Genomic DNA, 27,337 nt, shown 5'->3' with positions numbered 1-27,337 from the left:
AAGAGAAAATGACAACCCACTCCAATATTCTTGCCTAGAGAATTCCATGGACAGAAGAGCTTGGGGAGCTACAGTCTATGGGATTGAAGAAAGTAGGACATGACTGAGCAACTAACGCTTACTTAAGGCTAAACTTTGCACCTATAAGAAGCAGTCTCCCACTTTGGACTCTATTTACCCCTTTGATGTTAAATACAGACATTCTCTAAGTTTCTTTCCTTAGCTCTGTTCGATTCACCCTTTTGCCTAATACTTCAGTTTATGCACCCATTTTTTTAAATGAACTGAACATTTTAGGTCTTTCCAACTTCAACTGAGGTAGCTTTAAACAAAGCCAAGAGTTAACTTCGCAAAGATCATGTTTCTACCTGGCTAGAAAACTTCCGTGATTGCATTTCATAATTTCCTAGTCTGGCTTTCGAAACTCATATTGGTGCATGGCTTTTTCTTGAATTTCACCCCCTTTACACTTCCTGACTTGCCACAAGTATGGAGCTACACTTGTTTCAAAACAGGCGCTATTCTCTCCATCTTCCTACTTTTGCTAAAGTTGTTTCCTCTGCCTGACACCGGTTGTCACAACTCTTTAAATCCCACTCATTATTCCAGACTGAGCTTAAGTCCTGTCTCCTTTGAGAAATGCTTGCAAATTCCCCATCTGGAATTATTAATCTTCCCTCTGCCAGCCTCCCACGTTAATGCTTATGTGTCTTCCTTATTATATTTCTTTATGTATATCTACTTTCATCATTCACACTCTTGAAAAATAAGGGCCTCATAATGTCCTTTTTTCTTTAATTTTTACACTCCAGAATCTCTAGCATAGCATTTTACATACTTTGAGTGATTAATAAGTTAAATAAATGGGTGGAACATTTTGGTTTCTTTGTGAATTAACCAAAATTCATTTCTGTAACGCATATCCCATTCCCAACTGTCTGGTCTCTCTCCACATGGGTGTTCTGTGATTGATTTTCAGTCATCTCTAAATCTAAGCCCATTTTCCCTTCAAAAACTTACTCACCACTTGCCTTTCTAATGTCTACAAATGAAACCAATCTTCCCAGGCTTTTAGGTTGAGTATTGGTGACACTTTTGTTGACTCCCTCATCTATACATACCCTCTATAATTCTCAGCCTTTATTATGACTCTTTTATACTCCTTCCTCTCCACAAGCCTTACTATGAATTATGGTAAATAAAAATGAGAGAAAGAGTGAATTGCTGGTCACTAATTATTTACATTTTACAAACTGAGATTGAGTATGTAATGCCCATGTCCTTTGTCTAAGAAACGTCAAATTAACAGAAATATTCTATTATATGTTATTAGAATATATGACTATGTATTATAATAGATTACATTATACATGTTAGAATATGTGATATTATAGAAAAGTTGTCATGATATTATTTATTATTATTATAAGAAAAATAAAATATTTATCTTCAATAAATATTTGAGTTTGGAGGGGAAAAACTGAAGATGAAAAGCAAAAATAATATCTAGATAGTGACAGAAGTGTCATAAATATTTAATTATAATATAAATGTTATAAACAATTTCATATATATGCATTTATGTATGAATATATAAATTCAAACATATATGGACATAAGTGGAAAATGTAAAATAAAAGTTGAGGTAAGCTAAGAAAAATACAGAATTTGTTGATTTGTAAGTAAAATATTACAAAGAACAGATCAACCATGGAAGGACAGAACTCTATGGACAATCAGAAACTCTTCCATAATCTGGAATCTTCCTTGATTTCTGTTGAATAATGAACCTATTCATTTCCTGAACTTTTAACTTAAATCAGTTAAAATATTTGCTTTAATCAGTGTGTGAGACAAATAAAAAATTATACAACTGGGTATGACTCATTCCAATATTAATTTTTTTAAAAAGCACTTTTACATTGCTTGATATGATATTCACCCTATTTGAACTGGCTTTTAAACTGATTATACTTGCCAATGTATCTGAGGGTAGAAGTCTGTTTATCCATTCCAGCTGAATTACTTGCCAGGCAACCATAGATCCCTGCATCTTTGGGAACTGCATTTTTGATAAACAAGTTACCTTCTGAGGTCATCCTATACCTATAGACAAAAAGAAAGTGAAATTAAAAATAGTAATAGGATCAGGGAACTATAGCAACTTCCTTCAAATATCTTCAAATACTTTAGAGTTACGCTTTTGGTGCTGATTGCAAAAATGATTAATAGCATCACTATGTAAGAAGAAACACTGTAATAATAACAATATGTGTGTGTGTGTTAAGTCGCTTCAGTCATGTCCGACTATTTTGAGACCCCATGGACTGTAGCCTGGCCAGGCTCCTCTCTCCATGGGATTCTCCAGGCAAGAATACTGGAGTGGTTGCCATTTCCTTCTCCAGAATAACAACAATAGGTTCCACATATCTAATACTTGCCATGTGCCAAGGCTGATCTAGCAGCTTTACATTTATTCATGTTTTAAATGTTCCTAACAATCCAATGTGGAGAAGGCAATGGCAGCCCACTCCAGTACTCTTGCCTGGAAAATCCCATGGATGGAGGAGCCTGGAAGGCTGCAGTCCATGGGGTCAGTGAGGGTCGGACAGAACTGAGTGACTTCACTTTCACTTTTCACTTTCATGCATTGGAGAAGGAAATGGCAACCCACTCAGTGTTCTTGCCTGGAGAATCCCAGGGACAGGGGAGCCTGGTGAGCTGCCATCTATGGGGTCACACAGAGTTGGACACGACTGAAGTGACTTAGCAGTAGCAGCAACAACAATCCAATGAGTTAGCTACTACTATTCTGTCTGTTATACAGATGAGCAAAGAGGTTATACAACTTGCCCCAAGTCAGCGTCAGTAAAGGGAAGAAGCGAAGTTTGCACCCAGGCAATCTTGCTCTGTGTGAACTTCTAAGCTAAACAGTTCCTCAAAATGAAAACCTGAGAGATGCAATGCCTCACGTCTCAAGTGAGTCCCTGAAGAGACCGGGAATAGAATTTGGCTCACAGCTAAGATCATCTCCTCATGACAAACCCAGAGTAATGGGAGCCTGATGGCTGGAAACTTCACTGTTTATGTCCCAAGTGTTCGGTACTTTCTCTGAGCATGAGAGGATTCATTTTCTTTTAAAAGCATCCAGCAGAATAGAATATTACAATGAGAAATGTAGTATGAGAGGCAATGGTGAACATGAGTTATGCAGAAAGTCTGCATACACTTTCATTAGGGCTACTGTTCCATCCTTTGCTTGTGCCTCTCTCTTCTGTCAAATCCCAGGACCAAGCCTTTAGTGGATGGGTTAAATGCACATCAATTTACCCACAGAAAGTTTATTATCCCCATTTCAATTATTCATGGGCTTCCCAGGTGGTGCTAGTGGTAAAGAATGTGCCTGCCAATACAGGAGACATAAGAGATGCCAGTTCAATTCCTGGGTCAGGAAGAACCCCTGGAGGAAGGGTATGGCAAACCACTCCAGTATTCCTGGCTAAATAATCCCATGGGTAGAGGATCCTGGCGGGCAACAATCCATAGGGTCACAGAGAGTCAGACACAACTGAAGTGACTTAGCACACAGTTATTCATGGTAAATCAACTGTTACAGTGTTCTGTTTACAAAGCAAAGTGAGGAAACACTCAGTTCTAGCTGTTGAATTCAACACTCAAGAACCTCAAACTCTAGACATCCATCATTTATTACTTTACGGACATTTCCTGGCCTATTGAGAAAATCTAGAGCTGCGGATTTGGGTCAAACTTCCCTTAATCCCAGAGATTTAGTCAGATTAGTTCTGACCAGAAATTTCATCAACTCCTCTTACTCAGTAAAAACAAAGAACATGATACAAACCCAGTACCTGTGTGAACCCATGATAAACATATCATTCATGGTCCAGGAGATCTTTGGTTTGGGATAACCTGTTACAGAACACATGATGGAGACCTCTGATCCACCTGTGAAGGACTGATTCTTGGGCATCACAGTGACTTTGGGCGGTTCTGCAGATAAAAAGAAAACACACAGCATGAAATGCCAGTGATGTCAGCAGCTTCCTCTATTAGCAGATTTGCAGACTTATCACCACCACACCTTCACTTTATAAACATTTATTTATTTTGCACTTCCAGGACTTTGTTTATGAACAATAACAAAAAAGCTGCAGTTACTCAGCAGACATGCTCCCCAAGGCGGGCAAGGAATGCCGACCCTGTTTTCCAGCTTTCGGCAGCCCAAGTTGTATGAGACCAGGGTCTGCTCTCCTCGCTTCTCCAGAGCCCCTCCTCTCCATGAAAGACTGATGCAGGCTGGGGCTGGGACCCCAAAGCTTGACCCTGTACCCCACAGGCCTGGGGAGGACCGCAGAGGGCTTCACCTCTGGTCATTCGGCCCAAGGTTGTGTAGCTCAGCCAAGCCCTGTTAGCCCACTGGAGCAGCAGGCTTGCTCCTACTCCCAGATTGTGAAGCATGAGGGTGGGCAAGGCCTTGCCTTCTGAGCTTGGCAAGGGCCTGGCACACTCTCCTTTGAGGGCACATCAGGAGTCTGGATCTGACATCAATGACAGAAGAGGCGTCCACTTTCCTGCCCCTTGAATGCAAGGAGGAGAGTAGCAGGATTATGACAGTGATATGAGGTCCTGGGGCAGGGATTCCTCCATCCATTCTCTAGCCAGGTGGTCCTCATGGCCTGGCAGCAGGTGTCCATGACCTTGGTGACATCAGCCACAGGGAGGCTGCTGGTAGGGGTGGCATTCAGCACCTCCAGCTTAATGCTTCCCAGGGCCAAGACTTTCCTCTTGTGGTGCAGGAGAAGGTGGAGTTCAACACGGAGGGAAGGGGCAAACGGACTTAGACCACCAGGGAGAAGCCTCCTTCCTTGAAAGGCAGCAGGTCCCTATCGTCACTCCGAGTGCACGTGGTCCAGCACCACACTTTGAGGTTCTCCCTGACCACGTACTAGACCACGTGGGCCATCAGGTCCTGGAGCACTGCCGGATGATGATGGAAGAAATGTTCACGTATTGAGGGATGGCAGTCATTCTGGCTTATACACGATCTGGCTTGAACTTTATGCTAGTGAGAACAGCCTGCCGATGGATTATCAAACATGCATTGTACATCTGCTTTAACCATTAAAGAGTGTGTTGAAAAAAATCAAAATGGAGTAACTGTGGTTCAAGCATTCAAAATGGAGACAGGTGGCCGCTGTCGATGTGGTTTCAGACAAGCTCCTGCATCACCAAGAACCTGAATCTCCTGAACTGCATCAGACTCAAGGACACCAACAGCTGTTCTCAAAACATCTACTAGTGGTTCCCAGCTGCAACCTTATGGTCTCAAGGACTCCCTTTGTAACTATGCAACCAACTTGCTCCCCAAACAACCCTTGCTTAATAAGCATCCCTACTTCTTGCCAGTTCCAATCCTAGTCTTGACAAACAACTGATGCAATACTGTGGTTTTTGCCTATATAAGCCTCCCTCATTTTGTAGTCAGGCAGAACACAATTCAAGTGTTTCTTGAATCTGTGTCTCCAAGGCCACTGTCCTCAGTTTGACTTGAATAAAACTCTCTTCTTTTCCTATTACAGACTGTTTACTGATTATCCGTATCAGCAATGAAGATGCCCCAAGGTACATGGTCAGGCCCATGTGCCCTGTGAAGAGAAGCTCCTGCTTGGCAACACTTGGGAAGGTCCTCCTTGAGACCCACAATGCCCAGGATGCTCTAGTGGTTAGAAACAATGACACAGAAGTGGTCCACCTCCAGCTTCTGGTGGCCCTTTATCTCAAAGTGAATGGGAATATAGACTTGAATATATATACATGAAGGCCTGGATGAACCACCTGACGATACTCACATTCTCTACTACCTGACCATGTTGACCTCGCAGGCAGGCAGGTGAGCATAGCCACAGTGATGATCATGAAGCAGAGCAGGCAGTATAAAGGTGATCCTGGCTTAGAACTTGGCCCATGCAGTTCGGCTGCACAAGCAGCAACAGCAGCAGCAGCGTGCAGTCAGCCACAGCAAGAGCTCCATGGCCAAGGTGGAATTGGGACCACACACGTATGCTGGTGCCCTTGAAGCCTTGATGACACTGGCCTCAGGCTTCCCCCCTGGGCTCTGGCTGGGAAGGCGCTCTTAGGGTACTCTCCATCAGGGATCTGGCCCCATCAGCGTAGGAGAGACACGAAAAGCAATGAAAGCATGATAGGTAAATTGCTTTTGAGAGTAAAATGAATCTGATCCAAACGTTTCAGTGTCTCCACTGGTTACCACGGGGACCCTTGCTACTCTGCTCAAACTACCTGACCACTGGCTTCCACCTGTTCGTCTGGAACGTCAATATAAACCTGTTTTCAGGTAAGGTCTCCAGACAGAGCCTTTTGCCTCTTTCTATATAGTGAACACAGGTTGAGAACCAAACTTGTTGTCACAGCAGCCTGCTTTGTTTGAATTGTTCTTTCCCTTTTTAATAAAATTTTTATAAATATTGCTGAGGTTGAGGCCATGTCTTTCATATTATTCCATATTCCAGTACACTCCATAATATTTAACATCCCTTTCACATTGTCCAGTGACTTGTAAATAACAGAGTCTTAAAACCATTGAGGGAACACAGGTCATTCCTAAACTCTAACTTGGTTCTGAGAATTGTTATGCCTGCCAACCTCTCAAGATCCAGCTATATTGATCATCTGCCTCATGCCCATGGATTCACAACAGCTCAACTTAACAGAAAATATCCAGTATTCAAAGTGCATATTACATTTTACTTCTGTGGCAGAAAAAAAACAACCTTCAAAAATGAAAAGTTAAATCAGAAATTTATTATCTAAAAGGATACAAGAATTCTCTGGGATAACTGGGATGCTGCTAAGGCTGGTCTAATCAATTACATGTTTTACATCTATACTACTTCAGAGTAAGAATTTATCATCAACAAAGGTATCATCAAAGAAATATTTAATGATTGCCTTTCTCTTTAAAGCCCACTTTTTTTTTTTACATTTTATTGAAGTATAATGGACTTAAAATATTAATTTCAGGTGGTGTATAACATGATTATTTTTATAGTTAAGCACAACACAAATTTGTTATATTACTAACTAAATTCCCTTTGCTGTACATTATATCCCTGTGACTTATTTATTTTATAACTGGTAGTTTAACTAATTTACTTTGTGTAAACATACCCCACTCAATAAGATAAAAATAAATTCATTTGCATGATGTCTGAAATAGATGTCATGAATATTAACAAAAATAAGTTAATTCAATAATATGCTTTTTGCACAATTATTATGTTCCAGGCTCTGTGCTAACTTACAGGGATACACTGATGAGCCAAACAGGGTGTCAGCTCTCCACTTAACCAGGTTTTTACTACAAATGAATTTGAGAATTCAGTTAATCAGTTAGATCTGGATATATTTGTGGTGTATCTTCATAATAAGTTAGTCTGCAAATTGTGGTTTAGCTTCACCGAGAAACACTAGCCTGAGGAATCCCTATACATTTGAAAGAGATACAAATGGTGCCACTGGGCAGCTATACCATGGAACAAACCTAATTAATGCCTAATTGCGAGCAGCTTCTAATCACTCACTCCCCTTTTTTTCCTGTTTATATTGTGTTTCTCAAATAATTTTGTCTTTGAAGTTAATGCTTAAGGGTTTTTCTGGCGAGCAGACTTGGTTGATAGCTAATACTATTCTATGGTTTCCTCTTAGTGAACAGAGGGCTGGAGAAATGTGTGAGGTCAAGGGCAGACTAGCCATAGACAGTAAGTCCAAATTGTGATTCCATCTGGAGTCCATCAATTCTGAAATGCGGGAGCACTACACATGTTGTGGGAGAGCTGTGGGCAATCTTCAGGGGAAGAAGTGGGAAAAACGAACACTTGTTTCTCTTTGGAATTTTTTGAATACCCACATTTACTCCCACCTTCCCAAAATAAAAGGTTTCTCATATCTACCTTGTTTTGACATAGCATTGCTACAAAGATTCAGCAGCTCCTGGGATTTTTGGCTAAACACGATGCCTTCCAGTGGCCTCTGCCAGAACTGGCTTGGCATCAGTCCCAGCAAGAATCCCACTGGTAGGCTCTGTAGTTCAGATATCAAAGTGAAAATAAATGTCAGTTACCCAAACCAGGATGTAGTGAGCTAAGAGGTCATTTCTCCAATAAAGCCTGGATATAGGGTGCTGTTCAGGGTCATGAAGTAAGTCTGTGTGCAACATACAGATGGGATGACATCATCCCACAGAAGGTGAGAAATTTACCACTGCCCTGGAAAGAATATTTCTGCTGACAATAAGAAAATCAGAAAGAATATGAACAAACATTGGCATTCATAATTGCATTTTGACCAAATAACTGTTGAACAAAAATGATCAGAATGATTCAACTTTTATTTGATCAGGTTAAATAAGGATATACTCTATATCCAGGTTTTATAGGAGAAATGACCTCTTAGCTCTTTACATCTTGGTTTGGGTAACTGACATTTATTTTCACTCTGATATCTGAACTACAGAGCCTACCAGTGGGATTCTTGCTAGGAGAGATTGGCATCTCTCAACATAATTATATCAACTGTTAGATTTTTTTTTTAATTCCTAGGGGAGTAAAGCTCATCTTGTTTTAATAAGACAGTTCTCATGAAGTAAGAAGAAGTTCAATTCCATCAAAATCCAGAGTCCACTTTTAGGTTTTGAGGAGAAGTAATCCATTCTTAGTTGGTTTTCAATCTCATTTCAATACCACAGTCACTGCCATTATCATCACCACCACTACCACCAGCCATCAGCACCATCATTCTAAATAACAACTTACTGCTCATGAGCCAAAGTGATGGGAATGTGGCACTGTTAGGTAACAAGGCATTCATTCATTCTTTATATTTTAACTACAACAAAAGAGAAATACGAAAGTGTTCGTAATTTTCCACCAATGATTTTAAAACGTTAAACGTAGATTAGGATACTAGGAATGAAAAATACTACTCTAAGACTTAGGTGTCGTTACTGCTCAAATTGGCAAAATGTATCTCATATAAGAAGAGCATGAAAACAGCCACGGCTCCAACTGCAAAGACCAAGGAAGATAAAATCTCAACAAAGTCTTAAAAATCTCCAACATCATCTTCATACACAAGAGGCAACTTTACTGTTATTGGTAATTGGGTCTGATTTGTTGGTAGGAAATTATCAAAGACAACACTTAAGGCCTTTCTCTGCAAGGTGGTTTAATCAGACATCGGTAATGATTTGAATTATTTAAACAATAATTTAACGTATTTTTCACCACTGGTATATTGAAAGTACTTGGGAAAATCTGCTTTCATCCTTTCACAAAACAAATATTTACTGAGTACCTGCTATGTTTCTGACACTCGGTGACCTCAAAGATCTCACAGAATATTGTACACAAAAGTGTATTATATACAATTAGGGACTAAATCTCTTTCTAGTAATCAGTTCATTGAAATAGGAAGGAGAGCAGAAGTTACTGAGTACCTATGTGCCAAGTATGTAACTCCAAAACCCACCATTTGTTTTCCTCAATAACCCTGTGAAGCGCGATTGTCACTTTGCAGGTTAAAAAAAAAAAAAAAAAAACTAAGACTCAAAATGGTTAAATAATCCATGGTGTCAAAGTCAAAACATGGTGTCTAGTCAAAGCTATGGTCTTTGCAGTAGTCATGTATGGATGTGAGAGTTGGACTATAAAGAAAGCTGAGCACTGAAGAATTGATGCTTTTGACCTGTGGTGTTGGAGAAGACTCTTGAGAGTCCCTTGGACTGCAAGGAGATCAAACCAATCCATCCTAAAGGAAATCAGTCCTGAATATTCATTCGAAGAACTGATGCTGAAGCTGAAACTCCAATACTTAGGCCACCTGATGCAAAGAACTGACTCATTGGAAAAGACCCTGAAGCTGGGAAAGATTGAAGGCAGGAGGAGAAGGGGACGACAGAGGATGAGATGGTTGGATGGCATCATCAACTCGATGGACTTGAGTCTGAGCAAGCTCTGGAAGTTGGTGATAGACAGGGAAGCAGTTCATGGGGTCTCAAAGAGTCAGACACAACCGAGTGAATGAAACGAACTGAACTGAATCCATGGCATCTGATGTATACTTTAATGGAGATAATAAAGGTATCTTAACTCATAGGGTTATTATGAAACTAATATGCTGAAAACATGAAAAGTGAAAGTGTTAGTTTCTCAGTCATGTCCAACTCTTGGAAACCCCACGGACTGAATGAAGCCTGCCAGACTCCTCTGTCCATGGAATTCTTCAGGCAAGGATACTGATGTGGGTAGCCATTCTCTTCTCCAGGGGATCTTCCAAACCTAGGAATCGAACCCAGGTCTCCTGCACTGCAGGCAGATTCTTTACAATCTGAGCCACGGGGGAAGTCCATTGAATACATAAAACTTTAAAAATTCCTGACAAATAATAGGCTGTCTGTAATTTTTGCTATTATTTATATTTCATTATATGGCAAAGTATGACAAAGAATGATAGAATAAGTACCACAATATTTAAAATATGTATGTACAAATGTATTATCCAGACATTTACACATGAAACTTGATCACAAATCTTAGGTTTCCATATAGTATTCAGTCACACATCCCAGTAACAGATAATACTTATCATATGTTACTTGATTCCTCTGAAATTTGAGATGCTTCTAGATATTCAACATATATTAGAAATTTCAATAAAAATAGACAAATTTAGTTTTACTGATGAAAAAAGACTAATACCTATGCCACCTGGCACATGTTAAAAAAGAGTTATGATGATGTAATGAGCATATGGTTCTGATAATATCAATTTCAATCTTAGTGAAGTAATTCTGGTCATTAGGGACTTACTTCATCAATCAGCTCGAGAAATATTTCTTTCCTTTTTTATTGCAAAATTCTCTCCAGTGCCATGGTCTAATTAGTGACAGATATCTGCCCTTTCCTGACACCACAGAAGACAAATACTTCTCGTGTTCATACAGACATAGGAGGAGGAAAGGAGGCTTTGTCTGCCCTTTGAATTCCATGTGGCAGCACGTGATTGTGGAGGAAACGTCAGCTCTACAGTGACTGCACTCAAATTTCACCGGGATGCCTGTGCTCAGCTTCAAAAATCTTCCTCATAAAGGAGCAGTCAATGGAGTCAACAGAAGATTTTTTCTTTTCCCAGAAAAATAGGGAGAGAGTCTCGTTTTGTTTTTTTGTTTTGTTTTGTTTTACTTAATCTTTAGCCCACTCTGTGCAGCATGTGGGATCTTCTTTTCTCAACCAGGGATCGAACCCACACCCCTTGCATTGGAAGTGTGGAGTCTTAACCACTGGACCACCAGGGATGTCCCTAGTCTGTTTCAAACAAAATTTAAAACCCATTACATATAAATAAATACCACTCCACTTTTTCTAATTTTTATCCCTAACCCTGACAAATAAAAAGCATTTGGAAATACAGGGGCCACTGTGACACCTTAGAAGTGATCAAATGTTTCAGCCTATCATAAAATTTTGCAAAACTCACATGACAGAATTCTTAAGTTAGGGTGACCTAGAGTAAACAATACCTTAATGATAACATCTCTATAAATTTTTTTACCAGATAACTATCAGATTTTGGTTTTGTAAGCAATTGTATGCTGGCATGTGCTGTAACAGGAAAAGAAAGCACCTATATAATGAAATCTAAGATTGTTGATGTGATTCAAATAACCCATTGAAGCTAATATGGAAACATCAAAGATAAGGTTGGTGACCCCAATGTTGCTAAGAGTCTGTTATTGTTATTCTGAAGTCCATTCAGCAATTGAGGAGTATATGTCTATTGGGTACAATTGTGTTTTTCTCTCTGTACAAGGCATTATGATTTTTTTTTAAAAAAGGGCAGTATTTCATAGTGCATATAATATGATTGGGGAAAACAAAATTTCATGATACGTGAAATTTATCATGACTTTAAATGCAGAATTGTGTAGCAAAAAAATTAAAGTTCTACAGAATACCAGTTAAAAAGAGATTAACAATATTCAGAAAGGAGGGCTTAGCATTTCATTATAGGCAGGACAAAAGTGGACTCCAGGAGATGGTAAGGGACAGGGAAGCCTGGCATGCTGCAGAGCATGGGGTCTCAAAGAGTCAGACACGACTTGGCGACTGAACAACCACAGGATATAGGTAGGAAGCATGAAAGTCAAATCACTCTGTGAGCTAAGCCACGGAGCTAGAATGAAAACGATGTAACTTGGAGGCAGTCAGGACATGCCTGTGACGCAAGTATGAGAAGTGGAATTGAGGGAAATCACATAGTGGTGGAAAGGAACAGGGCAGGGGCTAGAGCTGAAATGTGTATGTGTGTGTCTGTGTGCACTCAGCTGTGTGTGTGTCTGTACACGTGTGCACAGCTATGTCCAACTCTCTGTGACACCCCCATGGACTGCAGGCCACCAGATGCACTAGGAAACAGGAATTCACTGCAGGTACAATGAACATGGAACGTGACAGAAAACATTCAGTGACCAGAAAAACTCAGTTCCAGGACCTTCCCTGGTGGTTCAGTGGCCAAGACTTCACTTCCCGATGCAGGGGGTGAGGGTTCGATCCCTGGTCGGGGAGCTAAAATCCCATGTCTTGCGGCCAAAATTCCAGAACATAAAAACTACAGAAGCCAATATTGTAACACATTTAACAGACTTAAAAAATTGAAAAAAAAAAAAAACAAAACCTCGGTGCTGGAAACTTGAGGACAGGATAAGAGTAGTACCTATCTTTGAGAAATTCTATACAACGCAAAATTCAAATCTCATATATAACCACCAAAAACTATCTGCCTGATACTAATCTGACATGAAATATAGCAGCATCAGTAATATTCTATGGATAAAAGAATTAACCTAATAGATTATCTACTTGTCATCAATAATTAGAGGTGAACCCTCAAAAAGCAAGTTCAAGTATTCAGTTACCCAGATTAAGGAAATGTGAATAAAAGAAAAGGCATATGAATATCTAATTCTTTTAGGGTAAATAGTTTTCATATATTGAAAGGAAACATTTTCATTTTTTTATTCGCCATACATGGTTTTATGTGAATAAAGTGTGAAGATAAAATACAGAAAGTATTATTAAAAGACAGTTAGCTTGTGGAAGACTCCGGAGTGTAAATTTTATTCCAAGGTAACCAGGAAACCACAAAAAGTGTTTGAATAGATGGACATTTAAATTAATATTTAGGGGAAATTCACCTGATGGTACTATGGAGTAGAGTGGGGCAACAAAATCAGAAGAAAGGAAGTCCATAAAAAGAGAATTTTTATGGATTTAGTTTAGGCATGTGCATCACAAGGAGGATAAGGATAACGCCAGTGGAAATAACAAAACAGGTAGTGATATGAGGGGCAGTGAAGAACTGAACTAACCATGCACAGGGTAAGTGAGAGGCATCTTGGCAGAAAAACATCATTAAATCTGGGATAATTCCATTTGAACCTGAAATTTCCCATTAGATCATTCACACAGATCCCTATTAGCATTGCCAATCACCCACTGATTCCATCATCAGACTGTAGAAAATATGTCCTATATAGATGTCCATAAATAAAAAAGGCATGGGAAATTCAATGTTAAAAACTGATGCATTGTGTTTGTGTGGCCTGGGGAAAAGGCAGGTGAGGAGGGGGTGAAGAGAGAGAGAAGAGGGGAGAAACAGAGAGAGAGAGAGAGAGAGAGAGAGAGAGAGAGAGAGGAAAGGAGGAAGGGAGGGAGGGAGGCATGACTCCTGAAAATAGATCTCAAGCACCCTACTTCCTGGTCTAGAGTTTTCCTTCCCCCCAAAGCAAATTAGATTAACAGAATCAACCATGAAAGGATTTTTACCTCAATAACTTTTCATGTTCAAAAGAAACAGGATTGTAAAGTTTTAGAAGCTTTTATTTCCCTCCTCCTAAAGGATTTATGCCCCCAATGAACCTAACAGAACAACGGATTATCAATTGTTTACATAGGCATAAAAAATACATTCTTAAAAAAAAAAAAAGTATTTCAAGGCTGTAATTTGATCTCTGGGATGTAAGATTACCAAACTTCTAAGTTCCTAACGATAACTTTACGTCATGAGGAATTAAGACTCTGATGAGAAGAAAGATACTCCAATAACTAGTTTTTAGTATTGTTTCTTTTCTTACTTGAGGTCTCACAAGAAAAGCTAAGTAAAGATCCTCATTTTAGAGATAATTAAAACCTACATTCAGTCCAACCATTTAATTGACTAGCATTTCTGAACACATAATAAAACCGTTTTGCAACTATTCCCCAATATATTTTTCTTTGTGAATAACATATTCCCTTAAAATATCGGCATGACAACATCAAGCCGTGCTACATGAGAAGTTGGAAAATAATTAGTATTTAATTACTGAACTTCATTTCCATGGAGTCCTTCAGCCTGAAATGTATTTTACAGAATCCATGACCCTTCTAAAAATCGGTATTTACTACAGAAAAAACTAGCTTCAAAAGGTTACATAATGACTCTCATTGAGATTGCTGAGAACTGTAGTTAATACCTGTGTCCTACTCTGAAAGATGCTTGTCTACCTATACAGCTCATTTATTTAAAACATTGATATTGTTTGAAAATGTATTATTACTTCAGTTTCTGAGTAGGAAGATAACTCTAGCTAGATTTAGTGGTAACTAATTTTAAAATGTGAAGTTTGCATAATGAAACTAACACAATGTCTCTAAGAATGATGTAGATAGATACGCTTGTTACTCAACTTTTCCTCACTCTCCAATGAGTAGAAACTGCAATGGAATATATTCAGATTTTTAAGTTTTTTTAGGACTACTAGTCAGCTTGCATAAGTCGCCAGGGATTCTTTTCAAAACCAAAGGGTGAAAATTTAAAACTAACCAGTCAGCCAAACAAACAAAACAGACCTAGGCAATGAGTCAAGAGTACTGAAATTCCAAAGATACGGAGTCAAATGCAACAGTTTCAAATGAAATCTCATCAGTGGAAATATGAAGGCCTGGCTACAACTTTTCCAAAATGGTAGAATTATTGATGAATGGCAGTAACTCAAACAAATTATGATAGTGGTTATTCCACATGGCAGTAGCAACAAGTTTCCTAAATTTCGACTCTTCCTCTATCTGCCTTTTTTTTCTCCAGAAAAACTAGAGTTGTATCCACTACCTACTGCTGCTGCTGCTGCTGCTAATTGCTTCAGTCATGTCCGACTCTGTGCAACCCCATAGATGGCAGCCCACCAGGCTCCCCCGTCCCTGGGATTCTCCAGGCAAGAACACTGGAGTGGCTTGCCATTTCCTTCTCCACTACCTACATGCCTATTTAAATTCAAATTTAAAAATTCTAAAGCTCAATCAAATTTCACAAACAGGCTCCTTAGGTGCACTAGCCATAGTTCAAGTACTCTACTGCCACATATAGCTGGTAGCTATTATGTGGGACAGCACAGATACACAACATTTCCATCATTATAAAACACTTTTGTGGACAGTGTTGGACTAGAGGAAAAATATTAAATCTCAAGAGAAGGTCACTAACTCAATGACTTATCAGTAGGTGGGTACAACAGCAGTCAAACACATTGATTTAGCTTAATTCAATTTAAACAGGTGAAGACTAAATATTGACAGTTATATGCTAGATTTGCAAACTATTCTGCACCCATATCCCAGTGTGGTCATGCAATTCAGTTAATAAGACAAAGGCAGGGACTTCCCTGCTGGTCCAGTAACCACTGAGCCAGGGTTGATCCCTGGTCTGTGAAGATCCTACCTGCCATGAAGCAACTAAGTCCACGCACCACAACTGCTGAAGTCCTTGAGCCGCAACAGGAGAAGCTACCACAATGAGGAGCCCACACGATACAAGGGGAGTAGCCCCCACTCGCCACAACTAGAGAAAGCCTGCACACAGCAACAAAGACTCAGCACAGCCAGAGGAAAAAAATAAAAAATTTTTAAATAGGCGATAATTTCAGAGATAAGCAATGATAAATTTAAGTCACATTCTCTTTTAATGACAAAATCTTAATGGCATATATACATGCATCAAGACTTCTTTAAAATTTACAACTTTTATTTTTTCAATATAAAATACAGGGATATGTAAACGTACCAAATGTTTGCTGACTTGATACCCATTTTAGATAATTCCTAATGTAAAATTATTACACATTATCCTTATTTCCATTTAATACTATATTTTTTTCTTTCCTTAACAACAACCACAAGAAGTCATGAATTCGGGAGCTTTTTTGGATGATTAGCCAAAACAGATTAAGACGATAGATATGATTCATAAGAAAGAAAGAATTTTTAATTTAGTTTTTTCTTAGAAAATCTTCAACTAAATGATAACTTGCATTGCCTGTTGCATGGGTCTTTATAACAATTTCCCCCAATCACAGAAATTTCCAAAGTAAAGCAGAAGGCCAAATTTAGGCATATCAATATAGTCTCATTTAACTTCAGGGGGTAGAGGCAAATCATAATTACCATTATTACTTTTTGGCATCTAGAAGGATACTATTAAAGCTTTCTAAATACTTATTGTACTCAGAACTCCTAATTCAGAATAAAGTATGGCAAGAATACCTCGACTACAAAAAGTTTATTAAGTACATTCAGACAATAGAATATTATTCAGTGTTAAAAAGAAATGAGCAATCAAGCTATGAAAAGACATGGAGGAATTTTAGTGAAAGGAACCAATCACTAATGGGTACTTACTGAATGATTCCAAATATATGACATTTTGAAAAGGCAAAAGTATAGAGACTGTAAAAAGATGAGCAGTTTCAAGGGGTTGGGGAGGTGGGAGAAACAAATGAACAGGCAGAGCAGAGAGGATATTTAGGCAGTTAAAATACTCTGCGTGGTTACTGTAATGATGAATACATATTACTAGACATTTGCCAAACCCATAGAGTGTACAACACCAAAAGTGATCACTAATGTAAACCATGGACTTTGGATGACTATAGTGTGTTAATGCAGGTTCATCATCTGTAACAAATGTTCCACTCTGGTGGGGGATGTTCTTAATGGGGGAGGTTATGCATGTGTGGGGGCAAGGAGCATCTGGGAAATTTCTGTACCTTCCTTCTAACTTTGCTGTGAAGCTAAAACTGCTCTGAAGAAAAAATACTCTTTTAAAAAATGTGGCTACACATTTTACAAAACAGGGATTATTTTACAAATTATCATGCAACCATCACAGAATCAAAAGCATACAAAAGTGGAGCAACATAGCATTTTTCTTGAAGGGAAAAAATTTAAAATCTGGCAATTCATTTATTTTGCTAGACAAATTCATTTGCTACCTTACTTATCTTATCAGGGAAGCAACTCACAATGGGATTGGAAGAACATTTGGTCTCCAGAGTCCAATTTGAGTCACAACCTCCCATCCTTCCAGCTGTCACTTCCTGACTCCCACATTTCCCTTCACCAAGTTCATCATGGCCTCAACTCCTTTGAACCTTCTTTTTTTATTTCAATCTATCAGACCATGTCTTTAATCCTCTCTTCTTTCTTGATCTGGTCTAAACTCCACAGAGCATCACTACACACTACAAACACTTTTTTCAATTACTTTATCTTTTGCTGAACCAAATCACAAAACCCCAAACCTAAATGACTCTTCTATGTGTATACTGAAAAGATGATTGAAGATGGCAAGAAAAAGAAAAATCACACCATCATGGAAAACAATGACCTATTCAGCCTTGCCTTTACTCTCAGCAAGCCCATATTTCTGTGTCCTCATTCTTCCATGGAATTGTGCATGTACTCCATCTAGAAAGGCTTTCATGACTTCTATCTGACAAATATTGACTCATATCCCAGTAGATACTTCAGACACCATCTCCTGAATGAAGCCCTTCTCAAACTCCACTCGTTACTGAGATAGTATGCAAAGATCCTGAAGTTCCTACCCACTTGGGTAATAAATATTTTTAAAATTTACTTCTATCCTTTCTTCTACTTTGAACTTACTAAAGGGAAGGATGTCGTTTTCTTCTCATTTTTATTCTTGGCAGGGAGTGGAATGCCTAGCACAAATTTTCAGTGAATACAAGAATGAATGAATGGACAAATGAGATACCTTTTTATAAACGTATTTTTAGTCAAGGCACTTTGTATGTTTCAGTAATGATTTCATTATTATGGGAAAAAATATACCTGGCATAGCATGATTTAGATAGTGCTATGGGAAAATTAATAGCATACACAAGGATCCCATTAATATAACAGTGATCAGCTTTGTAGTCACAATAACCAACTGCCCCTAACATATCACACCCTTCTGCAGATGCACCGTAAGTGCTCCCACTTTGTGCATTATTTCTAATTCCATTTTTATTTATAATAGGCAAATACCAAAGCTCCTTCCTCACGTATAAAAATAGCAAGTCATTATGTTTTTCCCATATTATAAATATCTAAACTTTACAAACAGAATTTTCCTAGTTGAATTCTTAATTTATAAAATAACTCAAACATTAATCAATGTTTCAAGGGAATTAGAAACAGAATTTTCTTTTTAGTTGGATTCTTAATTTATAAAATAATTCAAAGAAACATTAGTCAACGTTTCAAGGAATCTGAATCAAATAAAATGTTAGTACATGCTCTGACAAAAGGATTTCTCAGACTTGGCAATAGTTGCTTTGCCTAACTAAGTACTCTGCTTCTCATTCAGTCTTCTCACAGACGTGTGCAATACTACGTGCTCTAGATAACTAATGAGAAGAGACTGCAAGGCATGGAGAAGTCCACCGAATGCTCTGTGGTGACCTAAATGGGAAGGAAATCCAAGGAAGAGGAGATACACGTATACGTGTGGATGAACACAGAACATTTTGCTGAACAGCAGAAACGAACACTGTAAGGCAGCTATACATCTATGAAAAAATTAACATTATGTCAGGCATCAAAGACACAAAACTGAAGAAAACTGGGTCATGCTCTAATGTAGCTTACAGTCTAATCATCTTACAGGTTCTCTGTGTGCATACTCACAGTTCTCTCTCCGCTAGGCTGTTCCCTACCAGCCACTCTACCAGAGCTTAAGTCAAAAGGGTCACTAAACTGTTTCATTTTTTAAGGTAGATTTCGATTTCCAGCTCTTTGTGACTCACGTGCCAGGAATTTACCGACACTTTGTATCTTTACTATTTAAAAAAATTTACTTCAGTACTCAATTTCCTACAGAGCCTGAAGAATCCTTTCTCTTTTTAAACTTTCTTCTACCAAGGCCTGTTAACTACACACACAGGCATTTCTATATATTATGCAGAACAGTGGAAAGACCTAGTTCAGATCTAGGCTCTGCCACCTGCTGGCTTTATAACCTAGGGCAAGCCACTAACTCCGCAGAGGCTCTTCGTCTTTATGGGTAAAATACAGATAATACAAATACATACAACCTGTAAGAGTTAGATGATATCATGTATGTCACAAATTCTCAAACATTTTTAAATGTCTGTAGTTTCATCTGGATAATTAAGTGGATTGAAGTGCTTGCTGATTCATCTGACATCTGGACATCTTTCTAGCTCACTTATATCCATCGGGTCTGGCTTAATATACATTTTTTTCATGGTCTAGTTTTACTCAAAATTATAATGTCCTTGGTGTAAAACTTCTTTATAATAATTTCTCATATATTTGAAGTATTTGTTAGGTCATCATATCTCTTTTTCTTTTATAATGTAAATAATTCTTTAAACTTTCTTATAATTTCCATTTAAAAACATTTTAACAGTTTCTGTCTTCTAAGTTTTAGAGAAACAGGGTTCTTTCTATCTGCAATTAAAGTGATCTGAGATACAGAGAAGGAGAAATATCATATGACATCCCTTATATGTGGAATATAAAAACAAATGATAAAAAGGAACTTATTTTTAAAAGTCATAGAGTTAGAGAATGAACTTACAGTTGCCAGCAGGTAAGGATGGGGAAAGGGATATTTAGGGAATTGAGGATGGACATATACATACTGCTATATATAAAATGGATAACCAACAAGGACCATATATAGCACATGGAACTCTGTTCAGTATTACATGGCAGTCTGGAAGGGATGGGAGTTTGGGGAAGAATGGATACACGTATCTGTATGGTTGAGTCCCTTTGCTGTTCACCTGAAACTATCACAACATTGTTAATTGGCCACACCTCAGTACAAATTAAAAAGTTTTAAAAATAATAAATTTTAAAAAGTGGTGTAAGATCTATGCAAGATATAGACATATTGCATGAAAGAGAAAAACAATGAAATGCGTACTTTTTTTTTACATTTTAACTGTATGGAATTGAATCATATTATAACGGAAGCTTGCCCCTAACCATGGAGTCAGCAGAATACATTCATCAGGTGAAGTTAATATTAAACTTTTCTCTTCATAAAGTTTATAGTCAGCATAGAAAGAATTAGGAAAGCAAATATTTCTATAGGAAAACCACATATTCCTTGGATATCACTGCAGGAAATACGTGATGTAAAATACCCCTAGAATATATTCCTTCAAATCTTAAAGCCTGAAACATCCTTCTTATCAGAGCCCTAGTACAGAAATCAGCAAAACCTAGTATTTTAAGAGAGCATCTTACTCATGTGCGCTGATTCACACTACGACATCAAAGAACGAAGGAACTGAATAAAATTAACTTTTGACAACCAGTGATGATTTGGAAGTTTTAAGAGAATTATTTATGGCACTAGTATTTAAAGGAGACATATATGTGTCTCAGGTCAACCTCCAGAAATAAAAGCTTAACTAGGAAGACTTCAAAGTATTAAAATGTCTAGGAAAACAGATGAACTAATTAAATTCAATTGTTATTATTCAAACATGAATTCAGACTTCTGTAAATCAAAATGTACTCCTGTGAAAATCATGCACAGGGGAAATATAACGGGATTTTCAAGACTCCCTTACTGGGCTATTCATTGTAAGAAAACCTAATTTAATTATCAATTGATACTCTGCATTTTTCCTTTTCCTTTTCCTCATTTTGGTTCAGAAATGATTTAAAATAGATGACTCTGTGATATAATCCTATAAAATTCCAGACCCATAAGCTTTTAAATATGACTTTTTATACTGTCAAAACTTCTAACAACACTTTTTTGAGAAGCATTATTATTTCCTAATTTAATTTATTAATTATTCCATATTTTTACATTATCTTCTATTGACTTTCTAAATTTTATCTTATTTTAAATATAAAAGTTATAAAGCACAGTTACAGAATATATAGCAAAGAAACAAGAAAATATACTACTCACACGTAATTTGATCTCCCTAATATAATTAATGTCAGAATTTTCCAAACTTTAAAAATCCTATTTATACAAAGTTTTAAAACAATTCATCTCTATTAAATACTTCTTTTTCAAGTACAGAAAAGCAAAGTAGAAAAGTCACTTATAGTTCCATTGACACCAACAATCACATTTATATATCTATCAATCCAGATTCTTGTTCTCCTAGCATAATTATGAATGTCTTCTATTTGTTTGTTATTTTGCTTGCACAGCTGTAGTTCTGAATCTTGTGATAAACCATGCTTGAGGTAAACAGGGTTTTCGGGAAAATTTCCTGTGTCTAGTTACATTATTATCTCCAGAGTGAGGAATTCACACAATGAAATAAGCATATCAACCCATTCACATTCTCTCATGCTCATTAGTGAAACTGATTCGACAGCCAGTTTCTGAGATCAGCATTTCCTTTCAAGGCTCTTTTGATAAATTGATAATGAACCTAACAGTCAGTGAGGGGAATTAAAGTGATGGAAAAAGGCCACTGGATCATTTACTTCTGCTGCTGTTGGACTCAAAATCCTATGATGCTGCCAAAACTGAAGTCTTATAAATGTCCGTGGTCTCAGTAAAAATTAAAATTCCCACAGGGAGCATCTGAGTGGCTGACTCTAGGTAATGTGACCTGCAAGGGTTTAGGGAAAGGTAATTATCCGATTTCGTTTTCCACTTTCCTTTTTTAAAGAAAAATTTTTATTGGGATATACTTGATTTACAATGTTGTATTAGTTTCAGGTGTATAGCAAAGTAAATTAGTTATACATATATATATTTATCTTTTCTAGATTTTTAGATCATTTCTCATGTAGGTTGCTGCTGCTGCTTAAACACTTCAGTCGTGTCTGACTCTGTGCAACCCCATAGACAGCAGCCCACTAGGCTCCCCCGTCCCTGGGATTCTCCAGGCAAGAACACTGGAGTGGGTTGCCATTTCCTTCTCCAATGCATGAAAGTGAAAAGCGAAAGTGAATCGCTCAGTCGTATCCAACTCTTAGCGACCCCATGGACTGCAGCCTACCAGGCTTCTCTGTCCATGGGATTTTCCAGGCAACAGTACTGGAGTGGGATGCTATTGCCTTCTCCACATGTAGGTTATTAAAGAGTATTGAATAAAATTCACTGTGCTATACAGTAGGTCTTCACAAGTCATCTATTCTATGTATAGTAGCATGTATATGTCAATTCCAATCTTTCAATTTATCTCTCCCTCTCCCTTATTCCCTGATAGCTATAAATTTGTTTTCCAGCAATTTCACTACTGGATATATACCCTGAGAAAACCATAGTTCAAAAAGATACATATACCCCAATGTTCATTGCTGCACTATGTACAGTAGCCAAGACATGGAAACAAACTAAGTGTCCATCAATAGATGAATGGATAGAGAAGATGTGGTATATATATACAATGGAATATTACTGAGCCATGAAAAAGACTGAAATTGGGTCATTTGGTGAGACATGGATGAAACTAGCGTCTGTCACACAGAGTGAAGTCAGTCGGAAAGAGAAAAACAAATATTGTAAATTAACACATGAATGAGAAATCTAGAAAATGTACAGATGGACCTAGTTTCAGGGCAGGAATAGAGACACAGATGTAGAGAATGAAGGTGCAGACCTGGGGCTGGGGGGAAGGGAAGGGTGAGATGAATGGGAAGACTAGGTTTTACATACATACACTGCTATGTGCAGAATTGACAGCTGGTGGGAACCGCAGAATCACACAGGGAGCAGGGTTCAGTGCTCTGTGATGAGTGTGGGGTCGCAGAGTCGGACACGACTGAAGCGACTTAGCAGCAGCAGCCGCCAGGCTTCCTATCCACTTTCTGTCCTACTGGTTTCTTAACTAGCTGGTTATTCCTATTGATAGGTTTACGTAGATAGCATGCTGGCTTCCTAAAGGGTAACATTTTGTTTTTGAAACAAACTAAGAAATGAAGAAACAAAGATACATCCTCTCTGCTTTCATGTGGACATAAAAGAGATGGACCGCTGATTGAAATTTTCATTCCACTGAATTCATTTACACAAACACCAATCTTGATATGTAATATAGGAAATTCCTCCCCCAATTCTTGCCACTGTAGATTGAAACTGAATTTTGGTATTCTTCAGTTTTGTCTTTTTTAGGTCTTTATATTTTATTGTTAATGAGAAAAGGCTGCAGTAGCTAGACATATGCTATTCTTAACCAGAAAATTCTTGCTAATTATATTTCATAAAACTACTACCAAAACTTGTAAAGTCTGGATGTTTAACTTTTAAAAGTATTACAGATAGAAGAAGTTTCCAAACAGATCTGTGGAGGCAGGGCAAAATAAATGAGGTTATAAATTAAGCTATTGATTCTCCTGTAAGCAAGAAAAATATTCCTAAACTGTGTATTCAATCCAAGTAGCTGTTATATCTTTTAAGCTTTCTTGAACTATTTTTGATTTATTCTTTTTAAAACATGTAACTGCATAAAAGTGGACTTAATTTACAATTTATGTTTCAATGTCAATGGTTGGCAAGCATCTTATATTCTCATGAATTATAATCCTAGGTACAGCACTTTATTTCATCAACTATCCACTGCTTTTCAATAATGTATTCAAGCATAAAATAATCAGAGGGCATAATAATAGCTAGAGTCTTATTTTTAATAAACAGTGCTAGCAAATTCTAGAATATAGTTTTGTTAGATTTTTAAAAACAAATTTTTCATCAAAATTGTTGACTCAAACTCAAGATCAACTAGACAGGCCACAAAATAATGCCTTTAAACAGATTTACACCACTAGAGATTATACAGAGGGGCTTCCCTGGTGGTTCAGACAGTAAAGAATCTGCCTGCAATGTGGAAGACCCAGGTTCAATCCCTCAGACAGGAAGATCTCCTTGAGAAGGGCCTGGCAATCCATTCCAGTATTCTTGCCTAGAGAATCCCATGGACACAGCAGCCTTGTGGGCCACAATCCATGGCATCGTAAAGAGCCAGACATGACTGAAGTGACTTAGCATGCATGCAGGCAGAGATTATGCAAGCTAACCAGTAATCATATAGTGACATATGGTTTTGTATTTATATTTTGTATACTTAATGACATCTAACCTAAGAACTTAAATTGTTAGGTTATAATAGGTCTATTTACCAGAAAGAAGATAAAAGTTTTAGGGTTTCCTTTAAAAATATGCATTTCTATGTCATAGGTTCATACTTTAGAATAGATTCAAATACAGTTTTGGAAAATGTTGTTCATGAAACCACCTGAGAGGTCAGTTATAAATGCAGATCTCCAGGCCCTAACCCAGGCCTGTGAAATCAGAATCTCTGGGCATGAAGTAAGAAATCTGCTTTTTAAAAAGTTCCTTGGAAAAGTCTTCATCCATAAATGTTTGAGAAACACTGTTCAAATTGAATGAGCGATACTAAAGGACTAAACCGTTGACCTGGAGAAACAAGGACGGCTCTGATTCTTTTAAAATCCCATTGTAACAGACTTCAGGGAAAGAACCAGGATCATATTTCAGAAGTCCATTACCATGTATCCTATTTGAAATAATCAGTTTGGTAAAATATACTTCCAAAACTCTAGTAACTAAAGTTACTACTTGGATTGACTCAAATATCTAGGCTGTTTACCACATGGAAATGCACTGAACCATTTACAAAAGCAACATTCCCCCAGAGGTTTCAGCAGATCATCTAACTAATGAAAGATGCACAGTCATATAGTCGGAGTGCAGTACATATCTCAAATACCAGTGAGAAAACCAGAATCAGATGTCAACCATTTTATTAAGTCTCATGGTAGTTTCACTTTGGTTTTTTTTGCCATTAATAGCATTCCAAGAGCTAACCTCAAAACTCAGTGGTAACTTTCTTAAACAACAACATTATAACCAAGTGAGGCATGTTATAAAGTTGTTTCTAGTACCATAACCAAGTAGCCAGACCTGATTCTGAGGTAATCAGTCTCCCACATCAAGGATTTGAAATAAAATACTCTCCTAAGGCAGTGACCAAACCTTTCAGCGAAACAGTGTAAAACTGCCAGTAGTAAGTTGCTCATTACATTAAGACTCTAGAGACATTTAGAAGCCAAATAGGATTCTACTGAAAGAGATACTTGGGAATAGCTTCTGATCTTCATCTGTTAGTCTGGAATAACATACATATTTAGTAGCAATTAGAAGGCAATGGCAACCCACTCTAGTACTCTTGCCTGGAAAATCCCATGGGTGGAGGAGCCTGGTAGGCTGCAGTCCAGGGGGTCGCTAAGAGTTGGACACAACTGAGCGACTTCACTTTCACTTTTCACTTTTATGCACTGGAGAAGGAAATGGCAACCCACTCCAGTGTTCTTGCCTGGAGAATCCCAAGGACGAGGGAGCCTGGTAGGCTGCCATCGGTGGGGTTGCACAGGGTCGGACACAACTGAAGTGACTTAGCAGCAGCAGCAGCAGACCACATTGACTTCCCTGCTGGTCCAGGGGTTAAGACTTCACCTTCCATGGCTGGGAGTGTGGGTTCAATCCCTGGTGCTTTTAGCTATTTGAACATCTTAGTCTACACAGACAATTAAGATTGGTTTATCATTAGCTTATTTGTATGTGTGTGTCTGCGTATGTGTCTAAGATACATAAGGTAAAAACAGCTCTGTTAAAGTTTCAATAAAATTTCACCTTGATAGGAAACATCTTAAAACTTAATTAAAACTATAAAAGTAAATTAAATATGCAAATAATGCACTCAGATTGGGAACTTTGCTTTTTATTTTTTACAAATTTAAAGTTTTCTTTTCAAGTTCACAAAATAGATAAGAAATTTTAAAACTATTAAATCATCCAGAGACTATTTCTATTCCCTTAAAATAAAGGTCTTCAATTACTACGATTAACTGCGTTTAAGGTCAACTATTTGCCAGAGATGTTTTAGTTTCCAGCTTAGTCCCCTTCCGACCCTCAAGGTCCACAAGCATTCTATTCTTCGACGCTGTAATTGTGTGGATAGATACCCTCAGATGGACAATTCAAGGGAAGAGAGATCAAAGAAGGAAAACAGAAAAATACCATGACTCAGAAGTCACTGTCGGGACAGTACCTTGCACTGTAAGGAAAACGGCCTCAGTTGATGATCCTCCTTCATTGGAAACAACACAGCGATACTCTCCTGCATCACTGAATTTCACACTCCTGAGCTCCAGGGAAAGGTTAGCCAAGATCCTCATTCCTGCTGGAGCTGTCAGCCTGACATCTCGGCCATTCCTCTGCCAGGTTAGATTGTAACCCACTGCACTGACGACAAGGCACGTCAAAACTGCTGTTTCTCCAGGAGTGACTGTAACATTATTAGGCACTTGGATGACTGGCGGGGGTTCTGTGGGAAATGAGAAGATTCCAGTTGAAAGATCCAGAAGTCATTTTACTCACTCATAGAGGTGGCCTAAAATTTTCATGAGAACGTATTGAATATCTGGTAGGAAAGACTGGTAGGAAAGATGCAGTACAACAGAACTGATTCTTTAATACAAATGGGGTGATCACGAGGGTTTCCCTTGTGGCTCAGTGGGTAAAGAATCTGCCTGCAATGCGGGAGACCTGGATTCGATCCCTGGGTTGGGAAGATCCCCTGGAGAAGGGCAAGGCTTCCCACTCCAGTGTTCTGGCCTGGAGAATTCCATTATCATCTAGTTGAAAAATGCTTTAAATGCATGTTTACATACCATAGCACACTAAAACTCAAATCTATAAATTACAGCTGTAAGCATCAAAGAGGCATGGCAAAAAGATATGACTACGCTGATTAAGTATTACAGAATCTGCCAAATTTTGAAGAAAGTAGCATTCATGGATTTTTAAACTTAAGACCATTTATTTAGTGTTTTAAAGAAAACAGCACATGAAGGATGGGAGATATGGCAAAGATACAATGGCATCA

At 38.0% G+C, this 27,337-nt stretch overlaps 1 protein-coding gene across 1 annotated transcript in view; it reads right to left on the bottom strand.

The window, feature by feature from the left end:
* Window positions 1–27,337, bottom strand: part of HMCN1 (hemicentin 1) — a 543,718-nt gene that overhangs the window by 285,485 nt on the left and 230,896 nt on the right. The window contains exons 11-13 of the mRNA XM_069546297.1: window positions 26,501–26,776; window positions 3,870–4,011; window positions 1,979–2,106 (exon numbers count right to left, since the gene is read on the bottom strand). Of these exons, the coding sequence (XP_069402398.1) occupies window positions 1,979–2,106; window positions 3,870–4,011; window positions 26,501–26,776 (546 nt within the window). The remainder of the gene's footprint in view (window positions 1–1,978; window positions 2,107–3,869; window positions 4,012–26,500; window positions 26,777–27,337) is intronic.

The sequence above is a fragment of the Ovis canadensis genome, chromosome 12, assembly GCF_042477335.2.
Source record: "Ovis canadensis isolate MfBH-ARS-UI-01 breed Bighorn chromosome 12, ARS-UI_OviCan_v2, whole genome shotgun sequence".
In the NCBI taxonomy this organism is placed as follows: Eukaryota; Metazoa; Chordata; class Mammalia; order Artiodactyla; family Bovidae; genus Ovis; species Ovis canadensis.
This window is presented reverse-complemented; position numbering and strand designations above follow the sequence as displayed.